Raw genomic sequence first — 26,098 nt, 5'->3', positions numbered from 1 at the left:
TCTTGGCTGAAGTAAAAACTTTCACTATATTTTAGGAAAATTATTTTATTCACGAAAGTTTTTGTGTTCAAAAATAATAAATCTGTTTCCACATAATTTCTGGGTTTAAGTAAACCTTTTTCAGTGTATGATTTAGACAAGACATTAGCTTTTTGTAAAATTTAGAGTTCAGTGAACAAGCAAGTCTCATTACATATTATGACCCGCTTAAACTGAACATCGCGATTATTTTGGAGAGATTTTGGACCATCGATTGTTTACAGCCATTTTTTCAAACAATTATAAAAAAATTACTTTTATTTGAAAATGGAATTTGTTTATTATATATTATATATTATGGATAACTTCAAGACGAAAATTTTTTTGATAAAAATTCACATATTCTGCTGTTATTTAAAGTAACTTGCATGCATCATTACGTATACTTTATATATGCACCAACTTTGCGGTTTTCTTGTATTTAAAAGAAACATTCATATATATTAAACTTTGAACTTAAATTATTTGTCCATCCATGATTATTTGTTTTTATATATAATTTTGTAAAGTAAAGTCTCACTTTCTTCCCTCGAGACAGGGCCGAAAATTGAAATTCTTAGTGCAGGTATGATGAGAAAAATATATTACTTAAAAACGATCAATCAACTATATACAGGCAAGTTTTATTAGATCAACATTGAGAAAAATATTCCATCCCCAAAAAATATTGTTTTAATTACTTTAACAAATGACTAAAAAAAGTAATCGTTACTTATTCTGATGATTAATAAAGTAAGAATTGTAACACTCGATTATTTTTTTATTTTTTACGATTTTTATATTATTATAGAATTCTCATATGCAAAAACAGTAAACCAATTGTTGTTCATATTTCATTTGCAATATTTTTAGTGTAACCATTGAGAAGGAATATTTTCATATTTAAATATTAAAGAATAACAACGATAGATGATTTTTTTTGCGTAATATATGTAATATTTACATGCTTACACACGCCTGTAACATTTATCTTTACTATCATTGTGTTTTCATATCAACCTACTTCTCATTCTGATTTTACTTTTTCTTTTTTTATGGACTAAATGCGCATGCGTTATACACCATTGCTAGCAAAAAACAAAATGTTTCCTCGCGCTTATATGAAAATCGACGTAACTGACATTATTTTGTATGTTATATTAATAACAAATTTTTTCACACTAAAAGCCATCGCTTTCAATACATTTTTAAGCTGTTGAAGCTCAAATACTCGTTGGAAAAAAATCATTTAATGCTATTAGTTTTTGGTAAAACTTCGATCTGAGATGTTATTAATTATTAAATGTAAAATGCTCAACAATTTCATTCATTAAATTATACGAATTTGTACGTTATCACCCGTCACGACTCATGTAAATGAGTTTATTATTTATTTATTTATTTATTTTGTTTTAATGCCAAGGCGCAAAGCCGAATGGTACAAACGATCCATATAAAATTATACTTCACATAAGTATAGCTAATATATAGATAAAAGAAATAAAGAATTTACATGATAGCTTAAAATATAGAATTTACATAATAATCAAGTGCATATGATGTTTTTAATCTTAATAACCAGCTTAATATTTTGTTATATTATTGTTCGAGATTCATGAGAAAATCGAATACTCTCGTCTTAAAAGACTCTAAACCTAGAAAGTTAGAAATTTCAGGGGGTAAATCTTGCCAAAACCGAATAGCTTATTACAATTATAAAAAAATTAACTTGAGTTAAGAATATTAGTTTGAAAAATTGGATCATCTTGAATTATTATTAATAAACTAAACAATCGAAGAATTTTTAGTTAAATACGGAAGGTTAACGAAGCGTGAGTGTAAGAAAAAATAGGTTATTTGTGATTGTTGATTTAAACTGTGCATTTATAATTTTTAATATTGTTAAAATAATATAAATAATAGAAATTTTTAATATCAATTTAAACTTCTAAGAGTATAATAATTATATATTGCATATATGTGTTTAATTGACTACGACGTCCCATTATAATAGTGTAGCACACAGTTGCTTCTTATTCTGCGACACCCTGTGTCATTTATATACATGTGTAAGTACTGTGAAGAAACTAAGTATTACGCATTGGTGTATCGATGGATGGTGGTATTCATACCAAACAAAAGACGCTAGTTTTAAGTTAAGTACGGAAGGCAAGCGTTACGCGAGTGCAAGTTAAAGCAGGTTACTTGTGATTGTTAGTTTAAATTATTTTTATTTCATAATATACTGTTAAAACAAATTTAATACTAAGAATCTTTAATATTAAATTAAATTCTCGAAGAAAATAATTGAATTTTTTAAAGGTGATATCAGCATTAGTGATTGAAAATGACTGAAGACAAGTATTATAAAAGTAATAAGCATAGAATAAATTGAAACATTAGTTGTTAGAGTATTTCAGGCAGTTTTTCTGTGTATAAACAATAGAATTTTAACGAACAATGATAGTTTTTATTTTTTGAAAAATATAAATTAAAAATATTTTGTATTTTCATAGTTGGATAATATTCATAGATTATTTGTATGTTAAGATACGCGACTCAACAAAAGCAGACACTTTTCAAAAAGTAAATTTTTATAAGAAATATTTTTTAAATTCCCATCAAGGTATTTTAAAATTTTTTCTTGCAAATTTCTTAAAAAAAAATTTTTTTATAAAAGTATTTTTCTAAAAATTGTTAGATGTTTGTCTAGCTCAATGAAATTTTATTTCAAGTGTCACGACTTCTATTTTAAATATATACGATTATGAAATTAATTTTGTATGAATTTCATACAAATTATTTTCATATCCAATATGCTGCTTGATATACAAATTTTTTTTTTCTGTTTGTGGCTCATTGGAGAGAACTAGAATATTTTAAGATGGGGACACTGTATTTAAGTTTTTATTATTAATTTTGAAACGGTAATGAACCTAACATCCCGAAAAATGACTACCGATTTATAAGAAATTTATATTTTTCAGCTTTTCGTATGTACAATAGGAAGAAAAGTTATTAAAAAAGTATTAAATGGAATTTTGAGCGGTTAAGCATGAAACTAGCGGGAAGTTGCCGGGATGGCCTTGAGAGTCAACCGTTTTCTTAAATTTTTTATTACAATTTATTTAGTTAAAAAAAATTTTTTTTAAATTGACAGCTGTGAAATAATTATTATGGAATTACATACCAAAAATAAATTTTGCTTCTTGATTGAAAAAATGTTAAAATTATCTGACGTGAAAAAAATAACAAATATTTCAGCAAACGAGAAATACACTCTTAACTGTAGGATCTTAAGACAAAGACTGAGTGACACCAGTGCAGCCAGATCGTGGGTAGAACGACCCCCCACTTAAGGCAAAATAGCATGGAGTGTAATGGAAAGTGGGGGAACTTTTTACCCACGATCTGGCTGCACTGAGTGGCACGCGCGCGTTTAGATCTTGGGCAGAGGCAGAATACCCCTTTCGTGGTCGGTGAATTATGCGCACGCAACATCTATGAAAGGTGGCATATCCGTACATCGAAAACAAAAGGGGTATTGATATTAAAAGAAGGGGTAACCGATAGTAGCTTCTTAGAAATAAGAAAGATTTTTTTCTGTGCTACGACTCAAGTGGCACAAACAAAAATGTTGACTTTTAAGTCATTTTTTTTAAAACCAGAAGTTAAAAATAAATAACATTTAACTTGGAAATAAAATTAAGATACATAATATAAAATAAAAATATATAACTAAAGTTTACAAAATGTTAACAAAAATTTTAATGCTGCTTAAGGTAGCTTAAGTTAATTTAATAATTTTAATCAGCATTTATATCAACTGCCAAAACAAAAAAATGTCAAAATCTTCATATTTTAAATTGACATATGTACATATAAAAAAAAATCAATTTCCTTTTTTTTTTAATCGAGAAATTTTTTTCAGCATTTATATCGACTGCCGCAACAAAAAAAAAATTAAAACCGAATTTTAAGTTGTTTAAAAAATAAATAGAAAGTCGACATAGATTTTCAAAAAATCTTCATTTTTCTTTTATTATTTTCATTAAAGAAATTTTTTTTAGCATTAATATCGACTACCAAAACGGAAAAAATGTTGAAACCTTTGAATTTTGAACTGTTTTTAGGAAACAAAAAATCGACATTTGTAGATTTTGAAAAAATCTGAATTTTCATTTTTTATTTTAATTGAGAAATTTTTTTTTTAGCATTTATATCGAAAGCCGAAACAAAAAAAGATCAAAATCTTCGAATTTTGAATTTTTTTACAAAAATTAAAAAATTAGAAAATCGACATATGTACATTTTTTAAAAATCTAAATATTGTTTTGATTATTTTAATTGAGGAAATTTTTTCAGCATTTATATCGACTGCCAAACGAAGAAAATGTCAAAATTTTAAATTGTTTTTAGAAAAAATAAAAAATCGACAAATGTAGATTTTAAAAAAATCTTAAATTTTTCTTTTTTAATTTTAATTGAAAAAAATTTTTTTTGCATTTATATCGACTTCCAAACTAAAAAAACAATCATAATTTTCGAGTTTCAAATTTTTTTTTGGGAAAAAAAAAATTCGAAAAATTGACACATGTAGATTGTCAAAAAGCTGAAGGTGTCTTTTGCTATCCACTCGTATGATTCAGATGGAAAATATGAAAATATATCAGGCGTAAAACATTTATTCGTAATGTGATTGGTTAAGAATAGTAGAATATAAAATTATCATGTAATAAACTTTTACTTGTGCGCTTGCGCACACAATGTACACTTAGTTGATATTATTCTACATATTTATTATAGAGTGGCTCATTTTCATTATATATCATTTATAGGTGCAATTTTTGCAATTTAGGTAAATTTATTTATTGATATCCAATATTTTTTAATTAGACAATAAACGACAAATTTCCAAAAGTTCATTTTTATTCAACATTTTTAAGGGTTAATTTAACATTTTTTAGGCATGAATGGTATTACTCATCGTTATTCTAATCATCCTGATATATGTAAAATGAAATATCATTTCATCTTTGGGTTTAAAAATTACATTATTTGAAATAATATTATTTTTTTTACTTATCATACGACGAGCTAAACTGGTGTATGGCCCGCCTTTTTACTATTCAATAGCAGAATATTGTTGAAAAACATAAAAAAGTAACTTTTCATTTCATAATAATTTTTTATATTGGCGTAGATTTAAATGCTTATGCATAGGAAGAGACAGATAAGGACGAATTATAATTTTTATGATTTATTTATTTAAAAAATGTATGCTTAGATATAAAATTAATCTACAACATTCTAATTATGTTTTGAAATGAAATGTAGATTTTTTATTTTAGTTATCAATTTTGAGACAACTTTCATTTGATCATTAAATAGTAAAACAGCGTGCCATACTGATATGCCTGCATGATGCGCAGTCTAAGAATTTTAACGTCTTGCCCTTGCAATGTAATATACTGTATCAAATTATCAATACCAGCAACATTCACTTCCAAGTCATCAAAACTATCATTGATGTTTTGATGAAATGCTTTTAAAAATTTACTGACATATGCCAAAAAGTGTGAAATATCCAATATATTATTTTCGTACAGCTGCCATGCTTCAGTAATTTTCTCGTTTATTTCCAACGTTTGCGTATGTGCTGGTCTCGTTACATTATTTCCATTCAATAGTGACTTATACTCAATATGAGTAACTGCTTGTAATTTGTTCAGTGTCTCTAAAATAATAAAATGCCGATAATATGGGGTGCGAAGAAATTTAATCAGGTTAGTATTCAATTTCGTGAACATTCCTAAAAAAAATATGTGCACAAATGAATACTCTCCTCAAACTCTTAGCAACATACACGGAGAAAAACAAAGAGCAGTAGTGTTTACAATACAAAACGGCACTAATTACTGTGTTACATGATAATGGTAATTTTCAAGTAAAATATCGACTACATATAAATTTTTCATTAAAAATTCAAATTTTTTTGTCTCAAGAAAATTTTCTTAGACTAAAAATAATTTCTTAACTCAAGAATTTAGTCTCTTGACTCAAGAAAATTATTTTCTTCAAAAAGGTATTCTGGGTTTAAGATTAAGGCTCTTTTGAGTCAAATTAATTTTTTTATCAGTGTCGATAAATTTCAGTTAAACATATTTGTTTCTTATTTTGGTTACACGGAACAAAAAATATCGTTAGAATAAAGGATACGTATCGTTATTCTGACTATACGCCGTATACTCATTTTACTGATTAGAGATATATTCTGTAAAGTTAATTCAGCTATACAGCGGATAGTCAAAATGACGTTCCGTGTCATTTAGGCATAACATTTAGTTAACTCAACTATACAGATCCTTACGTTAACGAAACTACATATATTTACAAGAGCTATTCTCTGTATGCTTACGTGAAACAAATGAATCCTTCAATCAGACAACTGGATCGTTATTTAAAGGAAACGTCATTTGAAGATACGTTGCATAGTCATTTTAACGATATTTTTTCTCCGTGTACCATTAAGTTTATTATATTTTTTTAGAATATAATGAAATGATTGAAAGTACAAATGGACTAAGTATTGTTTAACTTTACGATGATAGTGATAACAATGAAGATTAAGTTCATTACAATCTGTACAATACTATAAATTTTATAAGAAGAGCAAACTAAGATTTTTAGAAGAAAAATTTTCTCTTCACTAATAATTTAAGCCAATGAAATATTAAAAAAATGATTATAAACAGTTAAAATTATTATTTAATTACTTGATTTTCGATATTGGAGTAAAACCACACGGAAAGAAAACTGTATGAAAAATTACGGTTAAAACATCGTAATTTTTAGTATAGAATATTTTAATGCCGGACCTAAACTCAAACATCGTAATTTTTGCGATGCCGTATCGTAAATTTTTATCACTTAAATTAAAAAGAAGCTTAGGCTACCGAAGAAAATAATTCTGGATCACCGAGGAACTGAACCCGGAGACCTCTCCGCCACAAGTCCAAGGTTTATCCCCTCACACTATCAGAGACATATCTAAATTTTATGTTCAGTCATATAATAAGACCCTCCATACAGTAATTGGTCATCTTTTGGTGGTGGCGCCGCAAACTACTGGACTCTGTCTTTCTTTTATTAAAACATATAGTATGCGTCCTTATTCACTTGCTCTTACAGAAAAAAAATTTATTAAATAACATCGTAATTTTCAATAATTCAAATTGTATTCTGTAGACGGCAGAATCGTAAAAATCAAGATACTAAAAGTATAGTCCTGCATTACGATATTACTATTGTAATTTTTCATATAATTTTTTTTCCGTGCAATAACTTCCCGATTTTCGAAAATTTTCAATTTTCTTAGTGGGAAGTTAAAAATTTTTTCGAAAATATGAAACAAGTCCATTGTTTAGAAAAAATTTATAAACTAATGCACTAAAAAATTTTTTTATCATATTAGCATGTGGCATATGTAAATCTAAAATGGGTAGTAACAAAAAGTAAGTGAAAAAAAATTTTTTTTTAAATATTTCCAAGATTTTTCCTGTTTTGTCAACTTAAAAAAATTCTAATTAACAAAATAAACAACTTTTATAAATTCTTATAACGTCATGTTTTCAAGTATGTCTACAGCAAGGACTTCACGAAGTTAAAAATTATAGATCTATTATTGAAACAATGGAATGGCTTTTAACATTGACGAAGGTTTAAAAAAATTTACTCAATTAACAAAAGCATAACTTCTTAACAAAAAATATTTTTCAACTTTTTCCAACATGATTATCTTCTTTAATTTTTTTAGAACCCTCATAACTTTTTAAAATTTTTAAATCAAAATTAAATGTTATAAAAAAATTATTTTATGTGGAATACTCTCAAAAGCAGTTGCGCGCACATGCTATAAAGCTATATAGCTTGGAGCGCTATTTTCTACGCTAAATTTAAATTATTAATAATCGCGATAGAGTTCCGGGAGTAAAGATTTTTTTTTAAATTTCTTGCTTTTAAAGGATCTTTTTGCAAAATTTTGCTATCACATACTTTCTGAGATATCATCAAAAACGTAACCCCTCCCCCCTTTTTTTTCGTTTTTTGTTAATAAAAATTGCAATTTTTGTTGATGGAAAAAAAATTATGTCAGGAATAATAATAATTTATAGTGGCCATCATCAATAGTTAAATTATTTATTATTTGTAGCTATTAATTGCTGCGTTTCTTGAAAAAAAAAAAAAAAAAAAAAATATGTGTGTGTACCAGAGTACACAGGTGAGCAGTGAAACTTCTTTATGATGTCATTTTTTTACTATTTACAACTTCACAGAAATTGGATAAATAAGGCTCAAGAAAAAATAAATTTTTTTATTCGCCCTTATGGCTTCTGAAACGCGATTTAATAACTTACTCAATTACACAAGTTATGACTAAGTAATTGGTATTATCTATTCATAGTAATACAATTATATGATATGTCAGTTAATCTAGCAGATATACAATGATTTTATAGAATTCAAAATGACTAAATAAATTATTAAAAATGAATAATTAAACCAGATGTACATATACATATTTTTATTTCCTAATTGTGTTTTATTTTATTTTTAAATTATTATTATTATTATTATTATTATTATTATTTTATTATTATTAAAAAAAAAAAAAACCATGGCACGTAACTGAAAATCGTGACGATTTTTTTTTATATTGCTATAAATTTCTCTGATACGTCGATAAAAAAATTTCACTTTAACAAATAAGGGTGCAATAGAAAAACGGTCAAGTATAGTGGTGGGAGTAAGTCCGCTTAAACGACATGCTATCCCTACTCCCCTGGAGAAAGTACTCTCCGAATCAACCGTGGTAGGGACAAAAAAAAGATGGCGCGTAACGGAAAAATGTGATGGTAAATTTTTTTCCAACGCCGATAAAGAAGTTTCACTTCAAAAAAAAAAAAAATTATCACTTTCATGTAGATAGAGGAAGTAATGGGCGCTCTATGTTATGTTTCTGCTCATATCGATACATGGCTTTCAAGTGTGTGATTGTATGCACGGCGTCGTAACAGTGCAGCCAGATCGGGGGTAAAACGTTCCCCCACGCATCATTACATTCCATGCTATACCATGCTATTTCGCCATGAGAGGGGGAACATTTTACCTACGATCTGGCATCTGGCTGCACTGCGTCGGAGACAGTAACGCCAGATCGTGAGTAGAAAATACCCCCACCCAGCATTACGCACCGTGTTATTTCGCTTGGGGAAGGGGACATTTCTACTCACGATTTGGCCTCACTGGTCGGAGAGGTGATAACTTCTATTGTTCTAGCCATGATTTGGTTGCGTTGCTCAGTACGTTATTATACTTATCTAAGAAACCATGGACAGAAAGGTTATTTATAACGTTAGAAACTCTCGCTTAAAATTACCTGACAAAATTTTTTATGGATACGCGTATTTTTGTAACCGTACCGTCGGTAATACCTGGTAATTATTAATATATTAAACATGAAGTGTTCTTATACTACGTAGTTTTTTATTTTTGGTGAACTGGTTATATGGGTATATATAGTTTTATATTCTTTTATAGACACAGAGAAGTGCATTTATCGTTTAATATATAAATATAAAAATTCGGAAAGTTATTGAATTTCGTGCGGTTTTTGAAAATTTAGTATTTATTGATTTTGTATGTTTTGAGATTTATAGAGGCAATATTAATGATTATTTAAGCCAACAATTACGTGTGTAATCTTTTCTCGTCGAACATTTTCTATACAGTACTTGCTAAGATTTTAAGACGGAAAGACTTTACTGTAAAATTCTTTTGTAGTTTGAAAACAATCACGAAAATGCATATTTTAAAAAAAAGTTTTTATTATGTAACGTTAAAATTTTTGTAACTAGTTTTGAAGTTAATTAATTTTATAGTTAAAGGAAAGCGGAACTTTAGTTAACAAACATAATGTCTTCATTTGCGTCAATAAATAAATGATATAAAAAATCCAATATGAATTTTTTTTTAATACAATTTTTTCATAATTTACTATTTACAACGAAAATTAAAGAAACGTTTTCATTTATGCAAATTTTATAACAAATGAAATCAATATCACTAAAGCAATGCAAATTTATTAATTGCCAGGGAAGGAATTTGCAATCGAATGATTTTAAAATAAGAGTTCTTTAAAAAGTCTTTATATTTCATAACTTATTGTGTCGCTTTCTCACATGTTTTTAACTATAAAAGGAATATTTCGAAAAAAATGTATCTAAATAAAATTATAATATTTATAGATGCAATTTCATTAAAATTATTTTATCTACATTTAAATTACTAGTTTTAATGATATTATTATCTTAGAAAAAATTAAAATGATATCAGTTTTATTTTTTTGCATCGGTAATTATAACTGTTCTTCACTTCGAGAATAAAGAATTAAAAAAAAATTTTTTTTTCTTATTGTTATTAGCATTTATAAGTATTGAATATTCAAGTGATGAACTAAAAACAAAATTGATTAAAATTAACAGACATTTCTTTGTCAATGGCTCACTACTGCAAAAATCTATTATTTTATATATATTGTTAATCTATTAATATTTATTATGTTTCTACATACATTTATTATATTTTACAGTTACATAAAATGCTGTGAACATCGAAGTAATGCTTGTCCTGCTCATGGAAAAATGCTAAATGGTACACCAATTTTGACTAGAACCCATAATCATGCTAATAATCCGTTGTTGGAGAAATTTTCGACTTTTCAAAAATCTTTATACGATGCAACAATGATACGCCCTTATAGATCTATCAGAGCTCTTTACGATCATATCAGTGTTCAGTAAGTTCTTCTAATTGTAATAATTAATTTTTTAACACAAACACACACACACACATTTATTTTATAATGATGTTTAATTTACAAGTTATTTTCTGTTAAATTCTGTTTAATAGTCTTATTGTTTGTATGTTGTGATCGGATTTTTTCCTAAAATTACTGTTCTTATTTCTCAAACGTCGTCAAATGCGTTTGAAGTTTTTTTTTAATTTAACAAAAAATAACATTAATTAAAAAAAATTTTTTTGATGAAGATCATAAAAATGTTAGTTTTAGATTAAGTTTGCATAAAATTTGAGATTTATTTGACTTAAAAAAATTATACCAAACTCATAGTTAAAAATTATTATAAGATATATAATAAAAATTGAGTTAGACTATAGTAATTTCTTTTACAGTTCAAATGTTTCCCAGTGATACAGTGCCATCATAATAAATTTGAATTAAATTTTCTTTTTATGCATACAGATACGAATATTCTTATTCGTTTATATCTGACAGTTTTTTTTTTGTCGCAATAATAGTTAAGGACCCTTATAACATTTAGGGAAACAATCAGCACTATTTCCGTATATACTATAATCATTAAACCATTTTTTCGATTACATATTTCTTAAAATTTTTCAAATTTCAACTTTGAATAACAAAATTTGTGCAATATAAATACAATGCATATGATGCGAATGAACATTCTCATAGATACCACTTCTTCAAAATTATATCAGATAACTATTTCATTCATACTCATTATATAAAATTGCTTTCTTATAGGCAACATGAAGCAGCAGTGGAATTCACATGGGCGAAAATGCAGCCGCTTATGGAAAGATGGCGCCGAAGAGATCGGCCGCGTCATCCACCAATACCGAATAATCTAGAACAATATGCCAATTATTTAAACATGCCTGAGTGGGCTCAATTACTTAAATACTCGCAAGGTCAATTGACTGCGTCTACGCAAACAATGTCTAATGGCAAATTACTGACGATATTATATAATTCCGATTTCTTACGAACTGTAGTGAATGTAAAGACGTTATTTATGGACGCAACATTTAAGATAACGCCGAAAAAGCCAAAAACTTATCAAGTTTTCACAATTCTCGGTCTCATTAATGATCATAAGGTGAGTTATCAGTGAAAGAAATAAAATTAATTATCTCGAAAGTTTTTCTCTCAGAAACTCAAAATCATACACTAGTCAAAAGGCTACTTTTTGTCCAGAAATATTCTGGACGCAATTAAAAAAAAAAAAAAAAAAAAAAAAAAAAAAACACGCGGAAAGAATTTTCCTTGGTATCATTTATGTTATAAGATCAATGAATCTGACGTTTTTGTTTCAATTTTTTTTTTCTATACAATTATTTATCGCTAAAAATTAAAAATTTCATTTAAATTTTATTAAGTCAATGACCGTTAAACCGATGAAAGGCTTTATTAATATTTCAGATTAAAATAGATGATTTTTTGATTAATAATGGTTTTAAAAAATACTACAATGACTGATTTGATAAATATAAGGAATTTTTTTATATATTTCGGAATATTGTAAAAAGTAACTATATTACGTGTAATTTTTTTAGTACACTGATAAAAAATTTAACTTGACTCGAGAGCAAAAATCTTGAACCAAAAATACCAATTTGAAGAAAATGAATTTCTTGAGCCAAGATATAATTCTTGGTTCAAGAAAATATTTTACAAAAATTTTATTTGAATAAATAGATTGTGTCTAGATATCTTTCTGTAACATAAAATCATCCCATATACCGTTTTTGATAATGGAATAACTTGATTTTTTTCATATCGTATAATTATTTCTTCATTGTAATATAACACTAGTAAAAGATAACGTGATGCAGGAAGTTAATTAGAAAAAAAAATCCTATATTTTAAATTAAAAAAAATATCTTGGTTATTTTTTACGTGATTTGAGTATGTAAATTTAAAAGTTACACTGTGTTACAGCTCTTCAGTTTTTAATTTTTGTATTTCAAATGTTATAGTATTTTGACTGTAATAATTTGAGTATATTTTACATAATTTCAGCATGTAAAAACAATCATTTATAATACTCAAGACAATGACAAATTTTCAGTCATTTACGTAGACTTAAACAACAGTATCAACTATGGTAGCGTTAGTAAATTAATAAAAGAAGAAAGAAATACTTCAAGAATAGTCAACGCAATTCCATCCATACTTCAAAAATAGTCTGCTGGAAACAGTTAGTATTAGTCCGAGTAATTTGTGTATTTTCACAACTCTCGAAAATTCATCAAGAGAAAAGAATAACTTAAAAAATATAGGGCTTTGGAAGTTTTTCTTTAAGGACAAATTATAAGTTATATTAAACCGTTATAATATAAATATTAATAATAATAATAATATTATATATAATTTTATTATTTTTCCCTATCAGCGAACATTAACATGAGGAATATTCCAAAGCCCTACTTATATTTTTTTTAAATTATTCTTTTCTTTCAAAATTCGATTTCCAGAGTTGCGAGGATAGACTTAATACTCGGATAGTTACTGACAATTTTCAACTGATTAATAAACAGAGAAAGAAATACCAAATTGGCGTTAACCTTACACTTTAATTTGAATTTGCGGTCGTGAAAATGAAATTTATTATCGTTTAAGTTATCAACTTACTAATTTTAATTTTCTTAAATACCAAAAATTGATCGAAATTGATTTGAAACATATGAAGATGAAATTCACCAATATATTTTTGTTCGAAAAATATCTACATTTTCTGACGATATAAAATTAATTTCTTATTTATTGTTAAAGGCTTTACCACTTTGCTGGATGTTGATGGAGAAAAAATCTGCTTTGTCATATAAAACAGGATTGTCTTATTTTAAGAATGTTGTGGCACCGCACATTGATCCTGAAATGATCATGACTGATTTTGAAGCTGGACTAAAACAACCAATTAATGAATTATATCCTCGTGCCACTCATAGTGGATGTTTTTTCCATTTTTGCCAAGTAAGTTTTATATAAAAATTTATTAAGTATAAATATTTATTGTTTGCAATATTTTTTATAGCTGTAAATAAATGTTTTATTATTTTTTTTTTTTAATGTTTCTTCGATATTATTATTTTTATTCGATATATAATTTTATTATTATTCGATATATAATTTATATCAACTTTGTTTTTTTTAGTCTATTGTTAAAAAATTAAAACAGCTTCAGCTGCATGAGTTAATTTTAAATTGGACGTATGGACAAATTATTATTCGAAAAATTATGGCATTGGCTTTGTTACCTCCCGATGCTGCAAGGCAAGGATTCACATGGTTATGTGAGAATACACCTCTACCCATCTTAAACATATTACAAGAATTTATATTGTATTTTGACGATCAGTGGATGCAAAGAGCACCACCAGAATTATGGAGTGTTTATCGCAATAATCACCGGACGGACAACTTTACAGAAAGTTATCACAAAAACGCTAAAGGTCGTTTTGGTGTACATCCTTCAATATGGCAATTTACTGGTAAAAATTGAAAATTGATCGTTCATATTTTTATGTGTGATTCCATCGGTTTCTGGTTCTTTATAAAAACCAAATGAAAATTAACTCTGCATGAAATATTTTTAAATTACTTTTTTCTTTCGCAATATTATCTCTCGCACAAATTAACCGATTTTAATCGGATCATTAATCTAATAATTTTAGATTCTTTTTACAACAAAAGCATGATCGAATTCTTGGATCGTAAAAAATTATACATACTCACTAGAGGATGTATGTACATACCCAAAACAAATGACTTTTTTTTTCCTATCAAATAATCAAATTACGCATAGTAATGAAAATATCAGAAAATTTGATATGAAGTAATCTTTTAATAATTTATAAAGGACTGAATTTATCAAAGAATCATTAGAGAACTTTTTTGTAAAGCGTTGAATTTCTTATAAGAATATGTATTAGTCTTTTCAGTGATTTATTTCAATTAAGATGAAAAAAATTCCGAAACCATTAGGAAATTAACAAAGAAAAATGGCCATTTTGATTCCCTTTATCGATACAAACATCACTTGATATTTTTATTGAGACCTCTCATTACATAAATTAAATGTTGAAATTGACATTATGACAATATTATATGATGCAACAAGTTTAGAAAAAGTTTTAGTATTTGCGTTAGCGTTTGAGAAATTGAGAAATCTTACAATTTTTGCCGTAATTTTACGCATTTTATCAAATGCTGTTTCTGATAAGTAAAAATAAAAATAAATCATTTTTAGAAAGCTAAATCATTGAATGATTCATAGACCTTTCATTTAAACGTGTTTCTTATCCAAAAACAATTATTTTATAAAAGAAGTTTACAGTTAAATTTACTTTGAAAATAATTGTAACTGATGACGTTTACTTTGTATTCAACTATAAATTAAATTGTAAAATTCGAATTTCTTATAAATTTTTTAAACAATAAAAACCTCGAAAGTAATCTAAAATTACATAACTTCTGAAAAAGTCCCATTATCAATAACAACGAAATTAAAACTTTAATTTCTTATATTATTTTGACAAGTTATGAAATTCATTCTACACACTGTATTTATCTTTAATTATTAATAATAATAATTACTGAACTTGCTGAAAAATTTTTATTTAAGACAGTTAGGAATTGTATAACTTAAATTTTTGTTCAGAATAATAATCTTAATTTTGTTGTTTCAAGGCAAAATTTTTTTTTACATTTCTTATATTTATTTCTTTACACAAAATAAAATTCTGGCTCAAATCTTGTAATTTCTATTATACTGCCGACAAAAAAATTAAATTGGGTACTGAAACTTACACAAATATGTTACATTCCAATTATTGGCCTACAATAACTATCAAGCATGTAGCAACTGTACAAATGTTGTTAAATATTTTTTTATACTGCAGTTCCCGGTAATAAATATCTTCAACGACATAAAAATTGCAAGTCTTGAGCCAATATTTTGCTTTGGGTATACATATTATACATATTTTTATACAAGATTTATTTTTATGGCATTATAGAAATATAGGCTGAAGAAAAAAAGTTTTTTTATGATTTTCATTTACTTAGAATGATCAAACTCGATTCGAAAAAAAATTAATCTATGTTATTTAATCACAAGCATTACTTTTTTTTGTACATGATTCTTCACATAATTTTATTTCTAATTTAATTCTTTCAGAAAAACTTACTGAGTTACAAGCCGTCACTCATATAGAGTACGCATCTCTCCAGAATGGTATGAATGTAACAAGGGCAGCGCGGCGTCACACAACCGATACGAATTTCAAAATTATAAAAGCTTGGGACTTATACGACGCAGAGTCGTTGGATATTCCTAACTTTCTTGCATGCGCAAGTCATTTTTTACATGCATTCCATCGTAATTCCCAAAATTATCCAGAGTTGAATAATCACCTTATTAATGGTACAGGTAATAATTAATAGAGAAATTTTTGCAATTTTTTTTGTTTTCAAAAGTAACTGAAGCTATCGAAGAAAATATTCAGATTTATTCTACCTGACTTGTAGTTTCAAGTTTTTTTTTTTTTCGATTTTTTATGATTATTATTTCACTGAAATCTTGGTAATTAAAAGAAAAATCGATTTTTTTACAACAATATATTATAAGTTAATGATCATACTATGAACAAAAGATGGATTTGGGAAACTTGATTTAATCTTCTATGAGTACTTCTTCATATGTTTGTAAAACAAGGATTAATAGTATGCTCAACATCGATTAAAGAAAAAATTACTTCTTCGTTTCAAAAGTAGACTAAAACATTTCAAGTTTTTGGTTAATCGGTTAAACAGAATCTTTTTCAAATGATCAAAAAAGTATTCACGGGATGATTTCTACAATCTTATTTTACATACTTATATAGTATAAAAAACAATTTATATTATTATTATAAAATAATTACAATTTTCATAAAATATTTGTTGATTAGAAATTTTTTCTCTATCAATTTCAGAAATCGACTTTTCAATTTATATAGATTTTTAGTACGTTAGCACTAAAAAACAAATGATAAACATCGGTACTGTTGATAATATTTATAAAGTTGAAATGGATTTTTTATGACTAAAGAAAGAATTTCTCCGTACTTTCTGAAATTGATGTTGAGTTGTCCATAAACTTTTTTTTTTTTTGTTTATTGAATACTAGGAAATATTAATAAGTTATTCAAGCTTTCGAAAAAATTTATATGTAAGTGTACTTGAATTTGTTCACTGTATACTCATCAATTCATCAAACATAAATAATCAAAGAAACAAAAGTTATTTTTCGTTCAGTTGTTCATATCTCAGCGAAAAATGGTCAAACAAAGATTTAAAAATAATTTTTGTATTTGTTGAAATAATTAATTTTGTTAATTTGTTTTATTTTAGGTAACATCGTTGATGGGATCCCCAATATTTATGATCAATTTTTAGTTTTTGCAGAGCTCAATGTTTTAGACATCAACTAGAGGAGTCATGAAGTTAATATAGTGGACTTAGCGCCAACAATAATTTTGCTTTGTTTAAATATTCAATTGATCTTATAGTTATAAATAAAAAAATTTATTATTTAATTAAAATTAAAAAATTGCATAATATAATTGGTACTTTGTATTGGAAAAATAAATTTTATAAAATTTTTTTTTATCTTTCATTATGTAATCGTTTATATCACCTTTCATCAAATTAGTTAGCCACCTATGTCTATTAAAACGTTTTTAATTGACTACAATCCTTGTCGGGACGTTTTTTTTTATTCGTTATAAAACGTACTTTTAAAAAAAAAAAAAAAAAAAAAAAAAGTTATTTATTAATTTTTAATGTTATGATATTTTTTTTCGATTGAAAATAAAAAGGAAAAGAAGTGCCACTTTTAAAATTTCAGAAGATTTGTAAAAAATATGAAAATTATTATAAAAAAAAAAAAATTAAAAATTAAATATTACAAACCCAAAATTTTCGTTTTTTGTCGAAATTAAAAAAAAACATCAAAGATTATTCAGTCACTTTTTTTTTTTCAAAAAGTACATTTAATAACAAAAATAATAAAAAAAAATGTCCCGATTAGTCAAAAATTGAAAAAGTTATGACTATTTAAAAATAATAAAGCCTTTTTTTTTTTTAAATTCATAACTTTTTCTTTAGGTAGATAAAAGAAATTAAAAAAATTATGAAAGATGTTTCTTATAGGGTATAGAAGGATGGAAAATCTTCAACTAAATCGAAAGGAGTTGGGGTCAAAAGTGGTCGATTTAGCGTGAATACCCCATATATACTTGAATAAAATATTATATATAAGTATTCAATTAAATGTAGAGGTGTTTCATATAAAATTATACTATTCAGCCATTATGTTGTGTATAACCACTTTCTTGTAAGTAACAAGAATACTTACAAGAGTGCAGCATATTTCGGTCCTACCCTGATAGCCAGCGCTTTCTCAGTAAGTGTTGACTTCCAGCAGTTACGGTTAATTTATACATCAAGTTGGCGGTAATTCTTCTCTCAACAACAGTTGTAAGCAAATTGACGGAAATCTACGGCCGCAACTTGAATACAAGTTAATAATCAAATTTGTAGTTAAATTTCCTTTCAACTTTACTACAATTTGAAGGAAATACTTGTAGAGCAAGTTTTGACGTCTATTTGCAGAGTAAGTTATAGGTAACTAATAGGTAATCGCTCGCTTTGCCAACTCTTTCCGTCAAGTTTGCTTCAAATTGCGGACGTAGATTGACAGTAAGTTATAGGTAAGGTGGCTATCAGGGTATTGTTAAAATTCATAAAAATTTTCATCTTTCAGTTACCCTATAAAACCTACTTTATCAAAGACAAATTGTAATTTCAACAGTCGGTATCAGTTCTATGAATTGCTACAAAGTGTTGTTGCCGTGACCGTGCGGCGCTACAATTCGGTGACGGAAAGAAACACGTATGGACTAAATATGCGCTGCAATAAAATATGTTGGCAACATTTAACCTCTGGCTTAATATGATGTTGCATTAAACGAATTCTGAGAGAAATTTCTATAGAAAGGAAGTTGGAATCATTTAAAAAGAGGGTAACTTAAAATCTGTGCGCTTTAATTTGAATATGCATTAAAGTAATTATGCAATGATTATAGATTGATAATAATTCTGACAAGTATAAATTGTTAGAGTAATAATACATGTTGGATATAATTATGAAGTAGTAAGAATAATGGATGGATTTAAAAGTCCTTGTAATAAAGTTGGTAGAGTGTAAATGTTGTAAATGTTATTATTGCAATGGTTCAACAGTCATATGTATTAAATTTGGAGCTATACAATATCGTAATAACTAAAAGCCAGTCTAGCTGAAACTATAGTTGGAATGAATTTCGACTGACTCTAATACTGTTTGTTTCAATACTACGACAGGAACAATTAGCGCCTGATATATCCCTAGACTGGAATAAACTAAGGTTTAGGGCATTTGTATGGCACCCCACAAACGCAGTTAAATGTTGTTCTAAAAAAATTGTGATAGTTTTAGTCGCATCCAGGTGACACTACTTGTCAATGAAGCGCTAATTTGAAATATTCTTTCTTTCATTTGTTCTTCCATTGTAAACTAGAGTAGTAGAAAATATATTTAAAAATCGCACTTTGATTTTTTCAAATTTTGGCTAATGTAATTTTCATCATTTAATTTTGATCATACTTGTCTTTACCAAGTATATGCACATGGTATTCATTTCATATCGTGCGCAGACGGGGTTTATATGAAATTTTCAAATTTCTGCCATAACAGTTTTATAAGAGCGACCACATATAAACAAACATTGATTCGTTGATTACTTGCGTATTTATTTTTTGTTGCGGACTTAAATTATATTTATTTGTTTACATTTTACAAGGACTTGTTTGATAAATAAAATAGCGTATTTTGACGAATTGACAAAAATGTAACTTAAAAAGCTAAATTGTGTGTGTAACAATGTAAATCATCAATTATCACTCGTTTCATTAGTTCGTTTATTAATTAACCTACAAATTTTTCACCCTTTCCCTTCATCAATGTTTTGTTTCCTCTACCCTTCGTCTTTCTTGCTTTCTATGATATTAATACATTAAATATAGATTAAAGAGCATATTTTATTGAATGATACTGATATCAGCAGACATCTGACAACTTTTTTTAATTTTTGTGACAAGTCCATTTTGGTAAAAAAAATATTTTTGAAAATTTGCACTTATGATTTATTTTGCCCGACTCATGATGCGAATAATCAGAGAGTACTTTATGGTTGAAAAAATATTTGTTTGTCTTATTTCGGTATATATCTATTTAATTTCTATATGTGAAATTTTTTTTAAATAAATTTTTTTTATAATAATTTAATTCTTAAAAAAATTTAAGAAATGTTAAGATGTCTGTTGATTTCAGTATATTTTTTATTGATTTAATAACCGTTCAGGTTTCTCTAGCATTAAGTTAGTATCATCGAATTTATTAATAATTTATACTCTAATCAAATAAGTATAATACATTCAAAATAAAGGATACCGGCCTGAAGATGTCAGAAAACCGTATAAAAAATTGTATGATTGATAAGTGTCGTATTTGTTTAAGTAATAGTAACAGTATGATTGATATTTTTAGACCTGAATTATTTATTAAAATTAAAGAATTTGCGGCATCGATATCCATTGTCGTAAGTATTACATTTAATAAATAATCCCTTTTCATTGTTTTCTTCTTATTAATTTCATTATTTACATTTCAGATTGTTGATGGCAATGATTTACCAAGAAACATTTGTCACATTTGCTTATATAAATTAGATATGTGGGATGAATTTAAGCAACAGTTAATAAATTCGAGTAAATTTTTGTTAAACTTGTCTAATAGTCATAAATTATCCATTCTTGAGGTACGTATTATTTTTTTTCTGATTCCAAATTGATAATATTAAATACTAAAAATATTTTTTGGCAATATTTTTTAGAAAAATTCCGTAAATAATATAAACGATTTAACAAATGGTAATGATCTCATGCAATTAACTCACGAATCGTTACAAATTAATCATCAACCGTTGAAAACATTAATTTCTGAAGTAGCAAGTAATAAAACTAATTTAAACGAACTTCAACCACCATTTTCATTGAAAACGTCAAAAAATGAAACGGAAAATTCATCTGAAGGTAAACAAACTACACTACCTGTAATAAAAACTCGGCATTCCAGTATTAGACGTACTAATGAGCAACGAATGGCATCTACGAAACGTTGGGTTGCTCGAAAGCGCGCATTATTAGCAGAAACTGGTGAAAATGATTCTGATACAGATTCCATTAACTCGGATGCGACGTTAAAATTATCTTCGTTGAAAAAACATCGAAATTCGTTTAATTTTTCAAAAATGAAAATCATCAATTTGAACCGCAATCTATGAAGTCAGAATTAGTAATGGGTGATGCCATGTTTATCATAACATCAAGTTTATTTTTATCTGAATTATCTAATGTTAATCAATTATCAAATGTTCTAAAATTACCGTCAAATCATGAAGGCAATATTGTAACTCATGAACAACAAAATATAGATATTATGAATGCGCTTCAACTGTGCCGTGTTGAATCATCTAATAAATGTTTGATGGAAGACGGAAAATTTGTTGAGCGGTGTTTAAATATAGAAATTGAAGGAACTGAATTAGAAAAATTACAAAATCTTCAATTTAAATTGGCGTCATTTATTGATAAAGATTTAAAAAAAAATTAATCAATCAAAAGATTGTATCAAAGATATGGATAGTGAGAATATTAAATCTCGTGAACCATTTCAAACGTTAGAACAGCAATTGAAAGTTATCGTTGAAAAAGCCGTTAAGAAGAATTTGAATAAGTACCAGGTTATACAATGTAAAACCCTTAATAAATTTCACCGAAAGAAAACATTTTCTACTGCTTTTATTAAAGCTGCTATGAAATCAAAAGTTTTTCAGCCAAGGGTTTTCTTAGATCGTTTAGATTTGAATTTAATTAATATTAAAAATAATATAAATTCTCACAAATTACCTAAATATTTGACGAGTTTAAATTGTTATAAAAATCGAGTACATAATGTTGATGAAAGAAATAATTATTGTAATAAAAATGATATTAAAGTATTGAAGAAACTTAAAGAAAAAGATGAATCAATTGACGTAAATAACGATGGTTTAAATGACAAGAGACATGTTTGTAGAGCGCGCAGTGTGTTATTTGATAGTCAATTAGAAGTTCAAAGGCATTGTAGTATTCATAAAGAAGAACAAGTGCTATCGGAAAAAATTGTAAAAAAAATCATGCGTTGTAAAGTATGCGATGAAAGCGTAGACGCTGATTTAGTTGAAACACACATTTGTAATTCATTACTATCTAAATATCATCATAAGTGTGATAAATGCGACGTAATGTTCTGTACTGATAGCTTATTACTAAATCACAAAAAAATTCATGAAAAAGATAAAAAAGTTTCCAAAGTTTTCACTGTTGATCTTGAAAATTGTGACTCATGTTTCATTTGCAATAAAAAATTCACAAGTGAAATATTAAAAAAACATTTACAGAATCATTGTGATGATGCTAACAAAGAACATAACAACATGAGTACAAGTATGAAAATGTTTCAGTGTGCCATTTGTGGGCATACATTAAATACTGAAGATAAACTTGAAGCTCATGTCGAACAACATTTATTCGATGATGACGATGATAATTCAAATCTCGTAAATATTATCCAAGCTAATAGTATACAAGATTCTCCAGAAATTCAATCTGGCGTCAAACGTTCATATCTTCAGTCTAACAATAAATTTAATACCAATGTTGAATTAGCATTACATATACAAACACATGATACAAAAGATAAAATCATTGAAAGCTTACAAGATGATTTTCAAATGCAAAATGAAAGTAGAATGTGTACCATTTGCGACCTTAATTTTAACCATGAACAAGAATTGCTAGATCATCTGAATGTTCATAACAATGCTTCGTGTGTTTGTATGCTATGTGATCAACCTTTTTTAACTTTAGTCGAATTGCAAAAACATGTTAATTCTCACTAATCTTGTGAAGTTCAGGATTTTTATTAAAAAAAAAAAAAGTATAAATATGTCGTTTCATATTTTTTTATTATGGAAACTGTATTGTTTTACTAATTTGTTCAATAAAAACATACAATCTAATCACTAATCAATTGTTATTTATAATTCATTTAACTAGACTTTCAGCGATTAGGCAATTTTGCGAATTAATATGGATTTCAAATCCAATGAAATATGAGAGTAAGCCCACAAATTAGTACTTAGGATATTCAAAACAAATAAATAAAAAATTATTATATTCAACTCTGATTAAACTTACCCTGTTAGTACTACATTTCTATTTATTGTTAATAAATATCATAAAATACAATCGTACATAAGCTGATAGTCAGGCATTACAATCGAAATCAGATGGATAGTACATCCGATTTAATTGTATTTGTAAGAGCAGTATATATTATAAAATATTATAAGAAATGTAAGATGGATTGAAAATCGAATGAAACTAGCGATCAAGCATATTTTACTGTAAAAGCGGCATAGAAGATATCTCAACAGTTTACATAAAATGATAGGCTTAAGAAAAAAAGATTTTTAAAAATGTTATTTTTTTTTTTTTTTTTAATAACTTCAACGATTGATCGATTTTAAAATTGAATCTCATCTTTTCTTTAATAAAAAAACCTCAAATGCCACTACATGGATTAAAATCAGTTGATCTGATAGAGATAGATCGTTTTTGAAGAAATTAAAAAAAAAAATTTTTGGCAATTCAAACTTTATTGTGGAATTGATTTTATTAAGATGATGGATTAATTTGCAGAACTTAATATTATCCAAAAATCATAACGGAATTCGATTTTTTGAATTCGAAAAAAATAAAACGTTGAAAAAAAAAAGTAAAGCGTATGAATATCTTCATTTTCTTAGTATTTACGTCTTTAAATAAATTGGACTATACCTCAACGTAATAACTAATTTTTTTTTTCCATTTTTTGTATAATTCTATAAATTTGTTTTAGAAACGTATTTTTGGAGATACACAGATCCGAAAAATTACATGTCAATCCACTGACAATGTAATTTTCTTTTAATCCGCTACGATGTTAATCAGATTGTAATAATTTTTCTGTATTAATTGCAATCATAGAAATTTCAAATCTTGAAAATATCTAGAGTTCTTAATTTTTCCTACTATCAAATTTGAAAAACTGAAAATGATTTTTAATTGGGAATTGAAAAAAACAGAATAGTTTGAAACTATAATCAAGTCGACCAATATTTTTTTTTTTTAGACAATAATCTTGATTAATATCTCCAACACGTGTGTACGATCATCATCGGATTGAATTAGAAAATTTGATTTTATTTAACCCAATTTATTTACCGTTAATAACAGTAGTGTTATCAAGACTGTGATATACATGATATTTGAATAGGTTTTTTTTTTATACAGAACACTAGAAGAGCTTATGATGTACATAATTACTTTCCGCTGTAATCGTTTTTTGGGTAATCCACTCCTTCAGGAGGGCTCCAATTCAAATAAAGTGCTCCACTTGTTTTAGCCTAGTAGAAGATAAAATATTTAAAATAATTGAACAACAAGATGCTATGATTATAATGGCGTTAGTACTTACAATTGTGAAAGTACTGATCAACATGACAACTCCAGCAACAAGCGTTAAATTATATCTTTTTTGTTTTTTATCATAAAGTTCCTGCCATGATCCGGAAGGTACTGGTAATTCATCCATATTGCCAAGTCGGACTGGTATAACATCCTTGTGATAAGTACGAACACCTATTTTAAAATAATACAAATTTTAACCCCAATCAATAATAAAGTGTTACGTAACTTTATCAAATAGTCATAATGAAAAATTGCTTACTCTTTTGTGTCAAGCGGCTAACTGGACGAAATAATCGATTGAGAATCATTTTGGACTGAATTAGATAATTTAGTGAAGTTAAGAGTTTAATTTAGTGAAATTAAACTTTTTCGAGATCGATTCAATTATTCAATTGCAAAATTGATGAATATTACAATTTATTGGTTAATTTCAGTAGCCGATAGTGACTACACTTCAGAAACAGACTGATGTTTCTATGTTTCAACGCAGCGAACCTCAAGAATGTAGGAACTAGGAAGTAGTAAAACAAATATATTATGAACTTTTGCAGAGTCCCTTGATAACGAAAACGTTTTGACTGACAAAAAGTCAATTGTGCAAGTACCTCAGTCGGCACAGAGTCAGCTTAACTCAGAATTTCTTTACTCCAACCGAAAAGTTACACCTTTATTCAGAGCCATCTATACTTCAAATTGACTTTACTCAAATTGTATGACATGCTTATTCAATGAGAACTGTACCCAATGACAGCTTTACTCCATTTATCGCAAGGTAACAAACATTGTCGGTAATAAAGGAATGTATATAGGTTAGAGTTATGTTGATGATAAATTTAAATTTAAAATAGAAAATATTAGTTTGCCAGCGGAATTATAAGAAAATATCTAAGTCATATTATTAATTATAATATCTAAATCGTATAATTAACTATACTTAAATGGAGCAAAAATAAAAATAAAAATTTGATTTAAGACATTTTTTATATTATTAAGTTATTTATTTTATTTATTTATAAATAACTAGCTGTTACCCGCCCGTTTCGCTGGGCATTTTATAAAATTGTATTTTTAGATTTAAACTTGAAAGTTAATTAGAATATTGTTTTGACTTTCACAAATTCTAAATTTCATCGAATTAGCATATACCTTTTATCCATGGAATTATTCCAACTAATATTCATTGTAACTTTCAATGTGCAATCATTATAATGTTTGCGTGGTTTTTTTCAAAAATGAATAATAATTGACTCGAAGAAAAAAATTTGAAATGAGAATATGGAGTCTATAGGAGCTATAACTTGGAAATCAAAAATTTTTAATGTTAACACCCACCTTCGCAAACCCCTATGACATGAGTTATCGTAAAATTTGCCCATAGACTTTTTCTATATCTCTTACAGAAGATTCTTACCAAATTTAGAGTCGATAGAAGCTATAGCTTAAAAACGGGAATTTTTCATTATTAACGCCCCCGCAATCCTCTTTGGGCTAGAATAT

At 26.8% G+C, this 26,098-nt stretch overlaps 3 protein-coding genes across 6 annotated transcripts; 2 read left to right on the top strand and 1 right to left on the bottom strand.

The window, feature by feature from the left end:
* Positions 1-2,173: 2,173 nt before the first annotated feature.
* Positions 2,174-17,541, top strand: LOC141537252 (uncharacterized). Of its 4 annotated transcripts, none has more exons than XM_074258122.1 (7): positions 2,174-2,231; positions 10,670-10,876; positions 11,645-11,999; positions 13,676-13,876; positions 14,058-14,394; positions 16,083-16,334; positions 17,297-17,541. In XM_074258122.1, the coding sequence occupies exons 2-7, from the start codon at positions 10,722-10,724 to the stop codon at positions 17,374-17,376; spliced, it is 1,380 nt and encodes a 459-aa protein (XP_074114223.1). In that variant the 5' UTR covers positions 2,174-2,231; positions 10,670-10,721; the 3' UTR covers positions 17,377-17,541. The 4 variants fall into 4 exon arrangements, with proteins under 4 accessions (XP_074114223.1, XP_074114221.1, XP_074114220.1 ...); XM_074258120.1 differs by lacking the exon at positions 2,174-2,231 and adding an exon at positions 9,108-9,515 and having other exon boundaries at positions 16,083-16,328; XM_074258119.1 differs by lacking the exon at positions 2,174-2,231 and adding an exon at positions 9,108-9,515.
* Positions 17,542-19,571: 2,030 nt separating this feature from the next.
* Positions 19,572-23,596, top strand: LOC141537223 (uncharacterized). Its single transcript, XM_074258079.1, is given in 6 exon segments — positions 19,572-20,095; positions 20,350-20,586; positions 20,659-20,805; positions 20,881-21,292; positions 21,295-21,649; positions 21,651-23,596. Coding segments are annotated over 5 exon segments (2,391 nt in total). The 5' UTR covers positions 19,572-20,095; positions 20,350-20,448; the 3' UTR covers positions 22,990-23,596.
* Positions 23,597-24,326: 730 nt separating this feature from the next.
* Cox7b (Cytochrome c oxidase subunit 7B) lies at positions 24,327-25,208 on the bottom strand. Its single transcript, XM_074258080.1, has 3 exons — positions 24,861-25,208; positions 24,609-24,772; positions 24,327-24,537 (listed from the first exon to the last, which is right to left on the bottom strand). Exons 1-3 carry the CDS (start codon positions 24,907-24,909, stop codon positions 24,454-24,456), a joined length of 297 nt encoding a protein of 98 aa, XP_074114181.1. The 5' UTR covers positions 24,910-25,208; the 3' UTR covers positions 24,327-24,453.
* Positions 25,209-26,098: the final 890 nt, after the last annotated feature.

The sequence above is a fragment of the Cotesia typhae genome, unplaced genomic scaffold, assembly GCF_013202065.1.
Source record: "Cotesia typhae breed Kobodo isofemale line unplaced genomic scaffold, CoteBio_Ctyphae scaffold_70, whole genome shotgun sequence".
NCBI lineage: Eukaryota > Metazoa > Arthropoda > Insecta > Hymenoptera > Braconidae > Cotesia > Cotesia typhae.
This window is presented reverse-complemented; position numbering and strand designations above follow the sequence as displayed.